Here is a 19,059-nt window from a genome sequence, read left to right as displayed (position 1 = left end):
GGCTTTATGTTTTGTTTTGATTACTTGTTCAGATTTAGGCATTGTGAAATCACAAGTTATGCATTTTGTGATAATCTTTAGAAATGACATTGTAGGTCTTAGAAGTGCATATTTATATGCCTTTGCATTTTGGAATCTTTACATGACTTCAAATGTGTTCACTAGTTCTTGCCCACCAAATCAAATGGTAAGAATATATAATAATGAAAGTCTAGGTGACATTATTACAACAGCACAACCATTCAAACAAAAAATAGGAAATTATTTTTTGAAAATTTCATCACTGGTAGTGTTACAAACCCAGTAATTATTTGTGGTGTTAAGTTCTCAAGGAGTAAAGCTCCAGTAACTATTTGTGGAGTTAAGTTCTCAAGGAGTAAAGCTAAATCAATGGATTTTGATTTGAAACATTAATTAATTAGACAAAAACACAGAATATTGCTTTGGATAATCATGATTACATCATGATCATCATGATCATGATATCGCCAAGAAAGTTAGTGTGCTCTTAAAAACCATGTCCAATGGGTCTGGGTCGGGTCGACAAGCCAAAACTACTGATGCTGCATTATGGGCTTATGTTTTGCCAATTACAGTTGCTTACTTGCTTATGGTTTTATGAGTTCATATGCACATAACAGTAGCAAGCTATGACCAAATACACTCTTAACTCATGCTCACATTGCTCATATATAATTTTGTCAAACTCTCAAATGAATCATTTATTTCAAACGAATATGAATGCATAACTTTTCAAAAGGATCAAATATATTATATAATTATACGATTTAACCCTTAACACTACGAACGCTCTCTTTAAGAAACGAGTCCAAGTTGTCATCCGATGAAATACCTTCACTTTTCATCTCATCAGACAACTTAGAAGCTTCTTCCATTCTTCCTTTCTTAGACAAACCAGAAATCATAGCCGTATATATTACAACATTTCGAGCTAAACCTCTCACAGGCATTTCATCAAACAGCTTAAAAGCTTCTTCCATTCTTCCTTCTTTAGCCAAACCAGAAATCAAAGCCGTATAACTCAGAGCATTTCGAGGTAAACCTCTCACAGGCATTTCATCAAACAGCTTAAAAGCTTCTTCCATTCTTCCTTCTTTAACCAAACCAGAAATCATAGCCGTATAACTTACAGCATCTTGAGCTAAACCTCTGTGAGGCATTTCATCAAACAGCTTCTTTGCGTTGTCTACTTTACCAGCCATACATTCCCCAGTAACTAAACAATTATACATCATAACATTTGGTTTGATTCCTTCACTTTCCATCTCTCTCAACGTCCTTTTAGCTTCTTCCATTCTTCCTTTATTAGACAAACCAGAAATCATAGTCGTATAACTTACATGATTTCGAGCTAAACCTCTCTGAGGCATTTCATCAAACACCTTCTTTGCGTCATCTACTCTACCAGCCATACATTCCTCAAGAACTAAAATATTGTACGTGTAAACATCCGGCATCACCCCCTTCTCTTCCATTTCATTCCTTATTTCGTATGCTTCCTTTATTAACCCTTTCTTACAATAACCATTAATAAAAACATTATACGTAAAAACATCCGGTTTCATTCCTTCATTTTCCATCTCTCTCAACCTCCTTTTAGCTTCGGCTAAATCCCCTTGCTTACAAAATATATCAATCAACATCCTGTAAGAAAACATATTTAGAGCCACACCTTTTTCCACCATCGTAAACAATAATGTCTTTGCTTCTTCGTGTCGGTTAGCCTTACACAAACCTTTAGCAATACTATTATAAGAAATCACACTAGGCTCGAACCCTTTCTTCTCCATTAAACTCATAAACTTAATCGCATCATCAACGTCTCCTTTTTTACAATAACCATAGACTAACTTATTAACTATAGAATCTTTCACCTCAATACCTTTACTTTGCATTTCAATTAACAAAACTTTTGCAGCTATCATCTCACCTGATTTACATAAGCCATTGAGCAAGAATCCATACGTATGTACATTCGGGACAACACCTCTTTCGGCCATTTCATCGAACAATTCAAAAGCCCTTTTCAACGTCCCTTGCTTACAAGTAGATCTAATCATTGTGTTATGGACTCAATTACAAGTGTGCCGAGCACGTGACTACACAACTGAACATAACAGAATCAGTTAGTTGTTATCATTTCTAAAGTAGTATAAGTACTAGATCCTACCATCTGTAATAGATAGCTTATGAATTGTTGTATGTGTTTACACATTTCTCTCCCTCTTTCTTGTAATCTTGAACTGTCATTTGATTAATATCAACATAGTTCATTTCGATTCAATCTTCAAGACCGATTCTTCCTTCGACGTCTTCAAGTTGTTTCGAGAGCTTCTCCGATTCGTATGAATCCAGGAAGTTCATAACAGTGGTATCAGAGCTGTACGATCTTCGTGACAGCGTCTAAATCAGAAAAAAAAAAAAAAAGTTAGGGTTGTTCATACGAAGAAAAAAAAAATCAGCAGATGAAATTGCAGTAGTGTTTGATCAAATCTGAAATTACAGGAAGATACGCGAGTGTTTTGTGATCAATAATACCTGATTTCACGGTTTGATTCGGTGATCAAATGGATATTGTTCGATTTTCACGATCGAAGAGATTTTGAAGAAATTTTTACGAATCCATTGATTCATGGCGAGTTTGGCTCGAATTAGCGTTTCTAATTGTTAATCGGAAGTACTGAAGTTAATTCCGATCGTTTTTCTGGTTGAACTTGCTGTTGCTGGCGTTTTGTTGTCTTCGCCACCGTTGACTGCCGTGCTCATAACCGTCGCCGGAAATCTAACAAATTTATTTCTGGTAACATTACAGGTGTTTTCACATAATCGGCAGTACGTTCCAGTTGCTAGACTTGTGCCTTACGATTGACCATACGGTTGACCAATTCTCTAGGGTTTGTGTGTAGATAGAAGAAAAAGCTCACCTGGTTGTTGTCAATCAATTGTATAATTCTTCAATCAAGTTTCAATTCTTCTCTGTAATCAGGTGTGTTTCAGTAACTCTTCGTACGAACTATCTGTGATTAACTCCTGCTTTTGATTGAAATTGGGGCTGTGAATTGTTAACAACAAAATTAAGGATTGTGGTTGGGGAAAGATGAAAAGGGAAACAGACGTACAAATATTATTACTTAATTCCTACAAGTGAATTAGGTGCAAGTCTAATTTGTTAGTGGGCTTCAAGTAAGTGGATTGCACAATTATTGGGCTGCTCAAAATTTTTTAAAGTGTACTGAGATAAATTTTGGCACAAGAAATTGTTGTTGGCTCAATTTAGTCAACTGGTAATTTTTGAGAAAGTAACTACGTAGAATCTGTTGATTCGAGTTGACAACGGACAAAGGGTATTGCCTATTAGGTGTTAATCCTCGATAACAATTAAAGATAACATGTCTATCCCCGATCCTCCGGAACAAATTGGAACCGTTAAGGAGTACTATGAGAAATTTGATGCTTGGTTTAACAAGATGAAAATTTTTATGGAATATACAGAATATTATGGTATTCATCTATTTGTTTCGGGGTTACGTTTTGAAATTAAGAAAGGTGTTACCAATTTTAAACCCAAAACCCTCTATGATGCATATATGTTGGCTAAATTTCAAGAAGATACAATAGAGGTTTTAGTGCGCAGGAATCAAATCTTCGACATTCATTTTCATGATTCAGTAACTACAACCTATGGTAATATATTCAGCGGTGAACATGTTGACCAGCTACCAAGCCCACAAAGTCTCATTCCTTTTGATGACACAGTTACTTTTAAAGAAGATGTATTAGCAAATCAAAATGATGAGAGCCAAATGTTACTCCTTTGTGAAGTTGTGAGCCTTGATGTCGAATTGGTGGTGAAGGATATTCCTAAATTTGTTGACGAGAAAAAAGATCAAATATTCAACAAACATCAAACTGAATATGCTCATCAAAATAGTGCTTATAATGATGATGAGGATAGTTCTACTTTCTTATACACTGACATTCATAGTGACTTACATGTCACTAAGAGTCCCACAACACCAACTGAAAAGGAATTTGGTAGGGCATTTCAACCTTCATGTAATGGAAAACAAGAACAAATGCGTAGTATGCTTCATGCTTCAATAAGTCATATGGTTTCATCACAAAATCAGTTCACTAAGGACAACAAAACTGAAAGTCAAAATGATGAAGATGGAATCAGAAAGAGCATAGCTTTACTTCAAATTTGTTCAACTGAAGCCACATTCATTTTTGATCGGGGAAAGCCTGCAATTATTGTTGACAGCACGTTCGTTTTTGATCGTGGAAGATTTTGGAGCGTTTTGATTCACTATGATCTATGACTAGCTATGAACACTTGCACATGCTTGGGGACAAGCATGTTTTCAAGGAGAGGGGATTGTTATGGACTCAATTACAAGTGTGCCGAGCACGTGACTACACAACTGAACATAACAGAATCAGTTAGTTGTTATCATTTCTAAAGTAGTATAAGTACTAGATCCTACCATCTGTAATAGATAGCTTATGAATTGTTGTATGTGTTTACACATTTCTCTCCCTCTTTCTTGTAATCTTGAACTGTCATTTGATTAATATCAACATAGTTCATTTCGATTCAATCTTCAAGACCGATTCTTCCTTCGACGTCTTCAAGTTGTTTCGAGAGCTTCTCCGATTCGTATGAATCCAGGAAGTTCATAACACATTGAATTGTACGAATACACATCAGGCACAATACCTCTCTCAAGCATTTCAACAAACACCTTCTCTACTTCACTAAATTCTGAGTTCTTTAAATGTGAAACCATCAACGCATTATATGTATACACATTATTAGGTTTAACCCCTTTACTGTTCTCCCCAGGCTTATGCAAAGCCGAGACCGCCATTGTTAGCGATCGTGAAATTTGATTAGCGATTCTTCGATCTGGATTGAGTGGAAATTGGATATTGGGGACGGATTTCTTAAAAGCTGAAAACAGGGTTTTACTTGATGACATGTTTCTAGGGTTTAAGATAACAAGAAGAAATATTTTAATTTATAAAAGTATGTTACGTACGTATGATGTTACTGTATAAATATATAAGCACGGCCTCTTATTAAGGATTAAGGATATTTTCTTTTTTAAAGTATATATATCAAGAAGATTAGTGGATTACTATTACCATCCGTTGATATTATTTCTGTATTATGTCATATTGTATAGTTCATATAGTTAGAGATATACTCGGTATTCTTCAATCTTCAAGAGTTATTATATCAAGATTATTATTATTACTAGTTAAAGAACCGCGATTTCGCGAGATTTTTGAAGGGTAAAATAATTTATTAATACGATATTATATTGTTTTTGTTTGTTTGATATTAATTTGCCTATAAGTTTCATATTCTCCAAATAATCTAACAACAGAAGATGAACTATCTGAAGTCGAGCTTGCCATACGACTACTATTTGCCATACGACTACTATTTGTAACTATCTAAACCCTAAACCCTAAACCTAAACTCTAAACCCCAATAACTCTGAACCCTAACTCTAACCCTAAACCCCTAAAATATAAACCCAATCTAAACCCTAAACCATAATCTAAACCCTAAGCCCTAAATCTAAACCCAAAACCATACACTTAAACTCTAAACCCTAAAAACTCTGAACCCTAAACCCTAAATCTAAACCTCAAAATATAAACCCTAAACCCTAATCTAAACCATAAACTATAAATCTAAACACTAACCATTAACCCTAAAATCTAAACCTTATAATCTAAATCCTAAACCCTAAATCTAAACCCAAAACCTTCAACCTAAACTCTAAACCCTAAACCCTAAACCCTAAATCTAAACCTTAACCTAAACCCTAAATCTAAACCCAAAACCCTAAGCCTAAACTCTAAACCCTAAATCTAAACCTTAAACCCAAAACCTAAACTCTAAACCCTAAAAACTCTAAACCCTAAACCGTAACCCTAAACCCTAAAATATAAACCCTAAACCTTAATCTAAACCCTAAGCCCTAAATCTAAACCCAAAACCCTACACCTACACTCTAAACCCTATAATCTCTGAACCCTGAACCCTAAATCTAAACCCTAAACCCTAAAATCTAAACCCTAGATTCTAAACCCTAAACCCTAATCTAAACCCTAATCTATAAATCTAAATACTAACCCTAAATGCAACCATAATTAGTATATCATAAATAACACAAATTAATTTTACACAAATTAATCCTGACATCTAAGCTCATTGCTGCAGAACATTCTGACGTCTTTTATAAAACTAATGTTGAGCGAAGATTAAAAAAAATTGCAAAAAAGAAAAAAAGAAAAAAAAAAAAAGCCATAAGGACTCTAACCTATGTTATTTCCCTTACAAACTTATGAACTTACCATTTACTCTAGTCATCCACTTGTTATATTACGTTCGGTTCATTCATTATATATATTATTTTTCTTAAAAAGAACTTCGTTTCGAATATAATTAGTTGCGTTTTGTTCGTAAAATTATTTCGAGTTAAACGGTGATAACGTAGAAACCTAACTCGCGGCGGAAAAAAAAAAGATAAATTATGTAAAATAATTGGGTGAGTTTTTTTTAGTATTATATTAATTTGAAAGTTACATTTAATACTCCTGAAAAATTCGAATTGATACCTAAAGTTGAGGGAGTTAAATTGTTAATATGTTTAAAAAGTTACATTTTATACCTAAAGTCAAGAGGGTTAAACTATAAAGTTGGAAGAGTGAATGTCGTTTTAGGCTTATCAAATGACCAAAACATAGGTGACTTTTAGTATATATGGAAATGTTTGAAAGTTTTTAAATCTATCAAAAAAAAAGTGACTAAAATATTGAGTGTATTACTCTCCCTTTTTAGGTTGATTTAAAAGGCGTTGGCCTTCAGTACGGAAGAAAACGACCGTTGGAACTTGAGGATAATGTCTAATTTTCTCTTTGATGAAAAGATAGAGACAATTACATAGGTTGCACGTTGCTTGTTGCAGTCCTACTGTGTTTATGAACAATGCGTGTTGATGGAATTAAACAGTGCTTAATTCATCAATTTATTGACAAAGTTACAGATGAGATTGTAATTATATTCGGGAATGTACATAGTTGAAAGCATTGTTGATACATATTTAGATTACATGCCATGTGAAAACCAATTTGTATGATTTCGTTCAAGTGATTTGTGTCGATTTAGTATGAGTAGCATCTTTTCAAGTGAACTGGTTTGGTGGTTGTGAAGTAGCTACATTTGGCTACCACAACACTTGGTGAGTTTTACTTATGAATTTATGATCATTTGAACATCTAATATGCACTAACGTGAACATAATAAAATTTACAATAATCTTTCTTATTTTGTTGGCAGCTGATATATTATATATTATATGGTTAAGACAAAATTGCATGGGGGGTCCCTGTGGTATGTTCGAAATAACAAGTGGAGTCCAAAAGAATTTTTTCACCTTGGGGGTCACTGTGGTTTGCAATAGTTTCACGGGGGGTTCAACAGCCTAACATCCATCAACTTCAGCCGTTAAATCCATCATGTGCACTGCACATGAGGGTAAAATCGTCATTTTAATTTCACCTTTACCTTTCATGTACTACAGGGACCCCGTGTAGTATGCAATTGTTTTCTTCATCTTTCTTCTTTGTTTACATTGATACATCTGAATCCTCCAAAACCCTAATTCAAAATCACCTCCACACCAATCACTAAATTAAAATCAAATCACAACTTTTTAAGTAAAATCAAACAAAACCATTTTCCAAAAATATACTCAGGTAATAAATTCTTTTGTAACCCCAACTGAATATGTCGACTTCATATCAAATTCATTTCTAACAAAAATTCTTTTGTAACCTCAACAGAAACACAAATTCATTTGTAACCCCCCAATTGTGATCTTATTCATGGTGGTAATGCAAATGGGTTTTGCAAATACACTCCCCGGCCTTTACTGAATTACAGGTTCTTTAGTTTCAATATAATTATAATAAACTCAATCGGCCACTTTCAAGCTCATCTGAGTTGACTTAGTTTGTCTGAAAATGGGTTTTGCAAAATGGGTTTTGTCCCACCCTGTTGTTTCTTACTTCTCTCATCTTATGTTCTACATCTTCTCTACTCCCTCATGATCTCTGTCAAATTCATTTAGATACAGTGGACTAATTCCACATGTAAGTTGCCATTTTTCACTTACAATATCATAAATATTTCATTCATAAATTAAGGAACATCATAGTTGTATTTTATCATGTTTCCCAAAAATCATATTAAAAATGTAAATGAGATTTAGGGTACCTTTACTGTCATCATCCTTTGTCACGACAAAACTCACAAGCAACTGTACAGCTTTGGTGGTCGCATCCTCTATTAAATTCGATCATAACATAACCAAGGCAAACCCACCAAAAATTTAGGATTATACCACAAAATTATCAACAAACAGCGGTAGAGATAATTGTCTTCCTCCGCCGCCGCCGATAACCGATTTGTGGATACTCCGATGAGGTGTTTCCGTATTCAAGACGGAAGCTGAGTAACAATTTGGTGGTTTATTGTGAAATTGATTTTAATGGTGTTGTTTTGTATGTGACGAATTTTAAAGGTTTTGTATGTGAATAGGTGCTTAAAAGGGGTAAAAGGAATTAAAAAGACGAAATTACCCTCATGTGCAAGTCATGTGAGGCCTAAAATCGTTAAACGTTGACAGATGTTAGTCTGTTGGACCCCCCGTGAAACTATTGCAAACCACAGTGACTCCCCAAGGTGAAAAAATTCGTTTGGACTCCACTTGTTATTTCCAACATACTACAGAGACCCCATGCAATTTTGTCTATGGTTAATAACACATCAAATAATATCATTCTTCTTTAACATAACCCTTTTTCTTATGATAGGTACTAAAAATGCTAATTTTGAAGTATTTATTTTTAAAAAAAAAATGTTGTTAGCTTTTCGATACTCTGTAATCCTTTGATACTAACCAAAACTATTCGAGTATTAATAGATAATGTTGCAGTTATAATACTAACTTGTAAGGACTGAGAATAGTAGCTGAAATTCCAAATTTTCGAGTCAACGGTACGGACTATTTCTCCAGTCATAGGTGGACTTTCATACTAAAAATTGTCTCAAACAACTACCACCTCTGCCACGGTGGCATGCTTCTCTTGGCCACACTGCACTCCCAAATCAATAAGTCCCATTTGTCTAAAACAACATCTTGTATGATCAAAATCTTAATTGTTATTCCTATTTTGTGCCTTGAATGATCTCACTAATGAAAAATTATTCTCCAATCTCGCCCTTCTGATTCCACCATTTCTCCTCAAAAGATTCACCGTATTCTTCTCCTACTAAATCATGGGTAAAAAATCGACATCATATTCGTCCTCATTTGACCCTTCTTCACCATCAACAGTCCCATTCGAACAACAATCATCACACATTCTATACCCGCATTCATCGATCAATGTCTTCCGCAAGAGAAGCAACTAACCCCACAACGAAATACAACAATGTTTAATGTAATAGACGAAAACAATCAAACCGAAGTTGAAAAAACCCTTGTTCCATAAGCCAGCTAGAAAGAACGGATGTCTACAACGATGGCCTGGAGTTCACCTTCTATCACACCGGGAGAACTTTGGTTTTAAGTACCTATTGTGAAACCCAAAATCAGTAACGACAAATCAATTCTTACTTAACAATACTATGCAACTACTAAAACAGAAGCGGATATTAAAAATAAACCACTATCGGTAGTGCTGACAGCAAGTAGAAAATATAGATAGTGGGTGAAAATATGGTCCTTCTAGTATAGTCAAAATGTGTTGAATCACAAAGGCTTCTATCCGTCTTTAAGATTTCTTAGAGTAACCAAAACTGAGGTAGATCATACCGAGAGTTAATTTTGTAAATTTGTTCCATACTCAGATTACCCGCCCAATTTACCATTTCTTACTTCTTATAAAAACGAAAACAGTGTAAATTTATAAAGGAAAAGCAAAACGAGGAGTCATTGTGACTCGCCGATATTGCCACATGTAACATCACACATAATACCAATATACCATAGTTTAATTGATTTGAATCAATATAAATAACCTTATCGATATGAATCACATCTCAGACCGTATCGGGTTCATCCCAAAAAGATCTTTTCAACATCCACACAATTAACCCACCAAGTGGTCATGTGAAAACATAATTTGAGTTCAATATTATATGCAAATGCAAGAAATTTCCAGTCACAAAAGATGCACTGGAAAGTATTTGCTTGAATGGCTGATCCCTGCATTTTGTGTTTAGTAGTGGTTGTAACATCAGTTCATATTATCGGGTCATGATAATTTTTATTATAGGAATTGTCGATCATATAGGATATCAGACAGCTTTTAAGGTTTTATATGTGAGTGTGCTTACTTGTATGTTTAATAGAATGCAACAGATTGCATGTGGGTTTGGATTATTTGGCCTCTTTGAGTTCCAGCGCCTATATATTATTGCCTTTATTGTTTGCTGACTGTCTCCTGCTCGCAAGGCTGAGATGGTTGTGAGTGCCATTCTACCATACACAAAGAATAAGTAAACGCCAGTAAAATATATATTGTACTAATAAAAGACATGTGTAAGGGAAAGGAAAGTTAGTAAAAAAATTTGTTGTCTTTGGGTATGGGTTGAAATAGACTATGACCTGTAATAAACAACTGCAAACACCGTGGTGGATCACCTACTTTGGGATACAGTGAACCCACCCAATGGTAAACTTGTCCCGACACTTTAAACACATAAGGTCGTCTTACATTATTAATAGTCTAATCAATCTGAGCACCATAACAGGCAATAATGAACGTCTGCTTATATGTACGTATATTGTCCAGATAACCCTTATTATTCAGTAGCTCATTAATTGTCGGAGGTGGTTCCTTTTCTCTCGGCAGATCAACACGACCACCGTCACAGCACCATTTAATACAGGGATTAATCGAAGAATATCTTAAGCGCTCTTCGTACCAAAAAAGGCACCTCAATAACTACAAAAAACAACAACAACAACAACAACAACAACAACAACAACAACAACAACCACAACAACAACAACAACAACAAAAACAAAAACTCGGGTACATCAGGCAACCCAAAAAACTACAACCACATATAAGCAACAAATAAGGAAAAAACAATGCAAGCACCTCCAGTTGCATTCGCAGGTGAGGATAAACAGGAAGAACCAATTGCAAACGATACAACACCTGCACAAAACATACGCAATAACCACATTCACAAAGAAGTAATATTGATAAATCATTACCACGAATGACAATATTGAAACTCCAAACCAATGTACGTACATAATTAAACACAAATAAACAATCAAATAGTTTAAAACTTTTTATGTATATAAATATATGAAATAAAAAAATCATGTTCAAACTAAAGTAATGAACTTAAATTCAAAAGTAGTACCAATAAGCAACTGTTCGTATCCGGTAATAGATAGATTTTGATGTACAATTAGTAGCACAACAAATCAACTAATCAAAAGATGGTCAAGCAAAACATGGCCCATGTCACAAAACTTTGCTGTAATATACAAAATATAATAATATCATCAAGATTTAGCAAGAATATTTTTACACCATCAGTCTTAATCATCAAACTCCTTCACTATAACTCGGGCCGTCTCTCTTATACTTGCCCATTTCCATTTCACAAGTATTTCCCCCTTCCTCACTGGATCCAGATGGATACAACCCGTATTTACTCGTGGTTCGGCTATATTCACTACTGGCATACTCTTATGTACCTCCTAAAGCCATTTTCCTGATCTTAACCATGTCATCATTGTACTGAAATGTGCCATAGTCTGAGCTTCCGTGGGACCCGAACCGGGTCAGATCCTTTCATTTAGGTCAGATAGTGAGACGTCTCCTTTCAATGCTCGAAGCGGCTAGCTCATCCAGGGCCGGCGACGGGCTGAGTGACTAACACAGGTTGCGGCACAAGAAACCATACGGGCCATTTCGTTGTGGTTGTATTCTCTGTGTAGACGTGAATCAGCTATTTCGTCAAAGTTCCATTATCAATTGCATGGGTCAGCAAGGGCGTTGCCTGTAGTTTTGTAATGTTAACATACACAGTATTTGTTTATGCATTGCCGACCCATAAGTCCATAAAAATTACCCATACCCGAACTCGTTTCAACTCATTTTGCCAACTACAGTAATACAAATTCATAAGTTCACCCAAAAAAAGTTAGCATTTTTAATCTAAATATATGCATTAAAATTGCATGTTTTGATCTAAAACCTACATAACACTACTATGTATGATTATACAGAGAAAAACAATATTGTTGGTATCTAATTGTTCTTTTAATTAACATTTTTATTATTGACTGCACCTCAATATTGCTCAAAGGTAATTAATATCCAAGATGCATAACCAAAAACAAAAACTAAAATCATGCAAGTCATATCATCAAACAAATGGCATGCATCCAAGGATTACACACCTTTGACTAATTTAACAATATCTTGACGTTTTGAATAGATAGACTGAAGATAATCCTTATTGGGTTTTTCATCGATATTCCATCTCCTTATTTCACCACCACAAACGACCATCATTATCGTAATCTACATTAACGATGTTAATGCGTAAATAAACAAAAAAGTCTAAACATATAAAGCAGACTAACAAAATCAAACATAAGAATCGGTAATATAACCAAATCACTTGAAAAGACATTTGAAACAAAATCAACAGTATAAACAATGAGAACCCAATTAGTCTAATGCTATATAGATAAATAACTTGTATAGCCTAGCCTATTGGTCAACCGAAGGTGTCATTCTCCTTTTGCTCACTCCATTTATCAACCTGCAATCTATATACACTTGCAAAACAGGTACTTTGTTACGATTTATCATTTAAGATCAAGTACATAAATAAATAATATTTGTTGATGGTAATTTCTACTTAAAAATAAAACTCTAAATAGCTCAATTAGTATTGTAAGTGGCTGTGAAGCAACTCAAAAGTCATAAAGGTTAAAAACTTATATACAAATTACATTAATATCAGTGACCCAAAATACAGACAAGTAAAACCCCACAACCGATAACCAATCCTTTTAAACAACTAATCAAGAGATGTATAAACACTAAAAATGAAATCTTTGTGCAATTAATTGATGACTTTTACATTGGGCCACACCCATGAATTAAAAAGAAAAAGATTGAATCTTTGTACCTTAATTATGGTAATCGTCCCATGTAGTAAAACGTACATCCACAATAGTATGATTCATAGCACAAATTATAATGTCTCAATGACTGTAGCTGAATATCCACTAGTAAATAAAATATCACAATACAAAGGGTGTGTTTGGCGCAAGAGCTTATGGAAGCTTATGAGAGCTTATAGGAGCTTGAGCTTATGATTTTAATAAGCTCAAATTAATAAGCTTTGTTCGGTAGACATAAAAAGTAGAGCTTATGAAAATCATAAGCTCTAGAAAAATAAGCTACTTCTAGTAGCTTATGAAAAAAAGTAGAGCTTATGAACTGGAAAATAAGCTCAAGCTAGTTTACCAAACACTTATAAAAAATAATAAGCTCCAGCTACCAGCTTTAAAAATAAGATCCAGCTCCAGCTCTAGCCCATAAGCTCCAGCTCTAGCTAAAAGCTCCAGCTCCAGCTAATTTCATCCAAACACAACCTAAGTAGACCAGAAATTGTTTAAGCTCCATGGGAATTTCCTATTTGAAGCTATTGAAACGCTGGTAGTTGTATCCACATTAGCTGTATCAACATGGGTATTTCCAATTCGATTTTCATTATAAGATTATAAAGTTACAATCACCTACAAAAAACAACATTAGTAATTAATTTTATGTTATAAGATTATAAAGTTACAGTCACTTACTTGGAATTTTATGTTATAAACCTATGAGATTATCGTTTTACTTCAAATTGGTTACGTTTGATATCCATCTTTATCTTGAATGAAAAGGACGATAAGAAACAATAACTAAAATCGATTCGTTAAACATGAAAGCAAGAAACATATCTGATGCCCTTGCTTATAGTACTACTGATCAAATATAAATTCAAATTTACAGTACCCTGCATAATACTCTTTCATCGGACAGTTGGTGATCACTCTTAAAAAATTTGAAGCTTCTGGATATGAATTGTCTTTTAAACGCATATGAATAATCATTTTAACCATAATAATTGGTATATACACTAACCAATATATAAAAACAAACCTTTAGTGAACCTAATTGTCCACTCATGTTGTACTGAATCCAAACTCATTACGCGTCAATATTTTTTCTTTCTCAGAGTCAATAATCTCTGTCTTCTCTTTCTGGCTGATTTCGATGACTCTGGTGCCCAAATTTCATTGTTTGCCAATGATTGATGTTGGATATTAACAAAAAAAAATTCACCACAATCATTTGTGTGACAAAACATGGCTGGAGAGATGATCAGAGCTTCAAAACACAAAACAAAAGATAGTAACGACTAACCTAAATCTCCAGCCGCGGTAGAACCTTTTATGTAACAGACTTACAGATAACAGATGGTGCTACAACAACCTACAAAAACATAGCAGATATAATTACCACCAGATTTATATGATTTACTGACAAATATCTTATATGATATATTGACAAATATCTGATACGATAACGATTAATCTACTTAAGTTGAATAAAAAGAGGCCCGGTAAGATAAAATCAATACAAAACATCACAAATCATATATCATGAAGACGAAATCTCAACATATGTTTACTTTATCGGGTCAGGGTACCAGAATTCAGAAACTCAAACCACATCTTATTATCCATCAATTTAAAAAAGGAATAAACAAAATATATGGTAATCGAAAGCTTACATGAAAAAATTCTCGACTTTGTAAGTATTAGCACAACAATTCATGTATCTCATTGAAAGTTAAAATTTATAAACATAAGCAAATGGCATATATCATATCAAGATAGAGATGAACATGATATAACATTTTTATCACTCAATAGTCAGAAGGGGTCAACTATTATTACCTGATTAGAATCAGATGGTTTTTGTCATTCATTATTTGCATTAATGCACCTTATCATTTGCTTGTACTTACATAATTGAAATCAAAGCTTTGAAATCGATCATAAACTCAGACAACCCTTCAGCAGCAGAATGCAAATAACCTAACCAAACGTCCAAACGGGTAAAGGCTGGATGATGGGGACCTTGTTTTTGGGATTGATTTGTGAAACTTGCGTCTGGAGAAGCAATCGATTGAAGCTAGGGTTTGCAATCTGTTTTGTTCGTAGGTATATACGTATGTTTCCTTGTTTCTTCCCGTGTTTTGAAAAGGGTATTTTAGGAATGAGGTTTTAACAATTCATTTATTAGCTAATATTTTTAGTGAATAATTAAGGACCGTTGGATAAGGGGTATTATAATGTAATTTTCTAATCTAATGGTAATTAAAGGGGTTTTGAAAACATTTATTAGCTAATCGATATTCTCTTTTAATGTATATAGTAATAGTAATTATTGTTATTTATTATTATTATTAATTGATAACTTGATACTGGTTTATAATACGTCGAGATTATATAATTTCTTTTTTATATTCTATACGTAAAATTGATTTTAAAAAAATTATCAAGCATTTTAATAATGATTTTAAGCATGTTTTATAAGATAGTGAATCATTTTATAAAATACAAGATATTATATTATATTAAAAAACTTTGGTGAGCTAATCATAGAAATTGCTTATTTCTAACTCATCTGTATCAATCTAAAGATGTACGTATTCATCGATGAAAAACTTCTCTATTAAGCAAACCATAAGACCATAAGGATTCACTAAAAGATCGATGTCTGAATTTACGTCATGACAAGTATGTTCCATTAATATCTCACCGCAAAATCGATGGTTTCAACACCGATTTTGCCTTCGCGTTGGTTTTCAACATTAATTTTGTGGTTAATGGAACATAACCTTTCAGTAATCTCTTATCAATTTAAGGGGAATACTTTTCAATAAGTAATTTTGTTGAATCCGGAGTTTGTTATTAGTATCGAACTATTCGTAATGTTAATCAGAAATGATTGTTGTTTACGTTAATTTATTTTTAGTTTGGTTTTTTTTGCATGCATTATTTCCAAATTTTTATGCATGTTTTTTTTATTATTATTTTTTTTTTCGTGCTAAAATAACAATAACATAAAACAATGTATTTTCATCAATCGATGAAAAAAACGAACAAAAGTACACTCGGACCAAACGCAAATCAAGGCTCGGAAGCAGAAAACGATCTCAAACCCCAAAGGGGTGGTTGAGTGGTTAGGTGTTTGGGAATCTCCAAAGGAGACCCAGGTTCAATCCCACCAACCTCACTTTTGGGGCCTTGTCTTTCAAAAAAAAAAAAAAAAAAAAAAGATCCCTAAAAACAACAAAAGAGCCTAAAGCTAACTAAAACCGAGCCTTGAGCAACCTTAACACAAAATTGTACATGGGTCTCAAACATCAAGTATCGTATTTAATAAATAAATAAATATCTTGTGTAAAATTGTATCGTATTTAATAGTATTTTCTACTAAAATTTAATAGTATTTTATACCCCTTAGCTTTAACATCAAGTATATTTTTGGCACCGCTGCCGGAGAACAATCTAGCTTAAAAGCCGGAAGTGTAACGCTAAATTTAAAAAAAAAAAAATTTATTTTTAGTTTACTTTTATTAAAATTCACTTTTGTAAAAATACGTTTTTAATTATTCGAAAATATAAAAAGAAAAACAAAAATATAAATATTTTTAAGAGTTTGGTAAATATTTAAGTTTTATAAAGTTTCTTTATTTCTATTTTTTAGTTTGTAAAAATATAAGTTTTATTTAATTTATAAATATATTTTATAAATATATTTTACAGCAAAAACAGAAAATAAAAAAAAATATATTAAAACTCGAGTCCGGTACTGTAGCAGCCCACTCTGTGGCCCGAAACCTTAGCCCATGTGATCGCATGGCCGGATAGCTTAGGACTCATGCGATCGCATGAGCCCGTCTGACACGCCACCGTTGACTGCAGCCTGCATTAATTACGGATAATAATTATTATTATTATATTTAAACCCTAATTAGGGTTATATATTATATAATTTAATTTAGTGTTATTTATTTAATTTGTATTTTTAGTTTAATTAGTTTATTTAAATTGTAAAATTAATAGTTTTATTAAATAAATAATATAAAAATAATATTTTTATAAAAAATTGTAATTTTTACAACTTTTTATATATTTTTATATTTTGTCCCTTTTTAATAGTTTTAGCGTAATTTTTGTATTTTTCGCTCGTATTTATTTTTAATTCATAGTTTTTGCCATAGTTATTTTTACTTCTAGATTTTTAGGCTTTGCCGTAAAATCCCTTAAGTGCTTTTTCTTTAGACTAAGATTTAGGTGCTTTAGAATTTTGCGACGCGTTTTTAAGTTTTAGTACCTTTTTAAGTTATTTCCATTTGGGATATAGTTTTACTTGTAAGCTTTAAGACGCAACTTTTAGTTTTAAATTTTTAGTTCCTTTTTAAGTTTAGACGCGCTATTTTCTTATTTCTCGACACCTTTTACCTATGTATCAATTATCATTCCAATTAGTAATCTCAATTTGCGATTATAATTTTAAGTTAGTGATAGTAATAAGGTTGGGTTAGTCGAGTGTTTTTAAGTTCTATAAGTCACTCTTTTTCTTTTTCTTTCTTATTTTTATTTTTCGACCTTTTTCCGACGCACTCTTTTTCTTTCTTATTTCTCGCTATTCTAGTTTTTAGGACATAGATTTTTATTCTACTTCTTATCTAAATTTCTTAAAATTACAAAAATTTATTTTAAGTGGTTAAATTGATAGACATCAAAATTTTCTGGTTCGTAGTAATAGTTGGATTTGTACGTGGACCGGGTTATTGGAGCCAAACAGTCCTCAATTATATTGAGACCAAACGAATCCTGCCCCTCTGCTGCATCTTTTGGCTATTCGAAACGTGGGCAAAATCAGAAAAGTCTATTGATTGGATAATTTATATAATTTTTCTTTCTTTTTAAAAAAAACTAATAGGATATTCAGTGAATGCACCGAGCAAGACGTACACCACCTTTTGTACGTTCACCACCTGTAACTAGATCAAGACATTTAGCAAATATTACCGCCGTTGATTTTTCTTTAGAATCGTCATCCAATCGACCAAGTACTCTAGTTCAAATTTCCGATAATCCATTTTTTGAACCCGACCTCACAATTGAGAATCCGGAGAATATTCAGGGACGATTCATAGATCCTGAACCATTAAATTTTCCTCCGGAACCACCAATCATTTAAACAGAGATTGTTGAGGAACGAACCATTAAATCAGAATCCTCTAGTGATTCCGATTCAACAAATTCAATTATGGAGAATCTGGAACCTTCAAGTATGGAAGACCGAATGAGAGCTAAACGCACTGGCCAAGGTCACGCAATTACTCATCCAGACATTAATGCGCCAGATTATGAAATCAAAGGACAAATTCTACACATGGTGACTAATCAATGCCAATTTAGTGGTGCGCCGAAGGAAGATCCAAATGAACATCTTCGTACCTTTAATAGGATCTGCACACTATTTAAAATAAGAGAAGTGGAGGATGAACAGATATATCTCATGTTATTTCCCTGGACTTTAAAGGGAGAAGCCAAAGATTGGTTGGAATCGTTACCTGAAGGGGCGATTGATACATGGGACGTTTTAGTTGAAAAATTTCTTAAACAATTCTTTCCTGCATCTAAAGCCGTAAGACTTCAAGGAGAAATTGTTACGTTTACACAGAAACCGAATGAAACTCTATATGAGGCGTGGACAAGATTTGGAAAGTTATTAAGAGGATGTCCGCAACATGGTTTAGACACCTGTCAAATAGTACAAATATTCTACCAAGGATGCGACATCACTACAAGAAAAGACATCGATATAGCAGCTGGT

The 19,059-nt window shown here is 33.4% G+C and overlaps 1 protein-coding gene and 1 long non-coding RNA gene across 2 annotated transcripts; both read right to left on the bottom strand.

Moving 5' to 3' along the window:
- Nucleotides 1-749: 749 nt before the first annotated feature.
- Nucleotides 750-2,077, bottom strand: LOC139902841 (uncharacterized). The gene has a single exon (XM_071885487.1). The coding sequence runs from the start codon at nucleotides 2,019-2,021 to the stop codon at nucleotides 789-791; it is 1,233 nt and encodes a 410-aa protein (XP_071741588.1). The 5' UTR covers nucleotides 2,022-2,077; the 3' UTR covers nucleotides 750-788.
- An 11,213-nt stretch (nucleotides 2,078-13,290) lies between these two features.
- LOC139897935 (uncharacterized) lies at nucleotides 13,291-15,394 on the bottom strand. The gene is made up of 3 exons (XR_011776829.1): nucleotides 15,099-15,394; nucleotides 14,299-14,631; nucleotides 13,291-13,889 (listed from the first exon to the last, which is right to left on the bottom strand). It is a non-coding gene; the product is annotated as an uncharacterized lncRNA (long non-coding RNA).
- Between the last annotated feature and the right edge of the window lie 3,665 nt (nucleotides 15,395-19,059).

This window comes from Rutidosis leptorrhynchoides, chromosome 3 (assembly GCF_046630445.1).
Source record: "Rutidosis leptorrhynchoides isolate AG116_Rl617_1_P2 chromosome 3, CSIRO_AGI_Rlap_v1, whole genome shotgun sequence".
NCBI lineage: Eukaryota > Viridiplantae > Streptophyta > Magnoliopsida > Asterales > Asteraceae > Rutidosis > Rutidosis leptorrhynchoides.
This window is presented reverse-complemented; position numbering and strand designations above follow the sequence as displayed.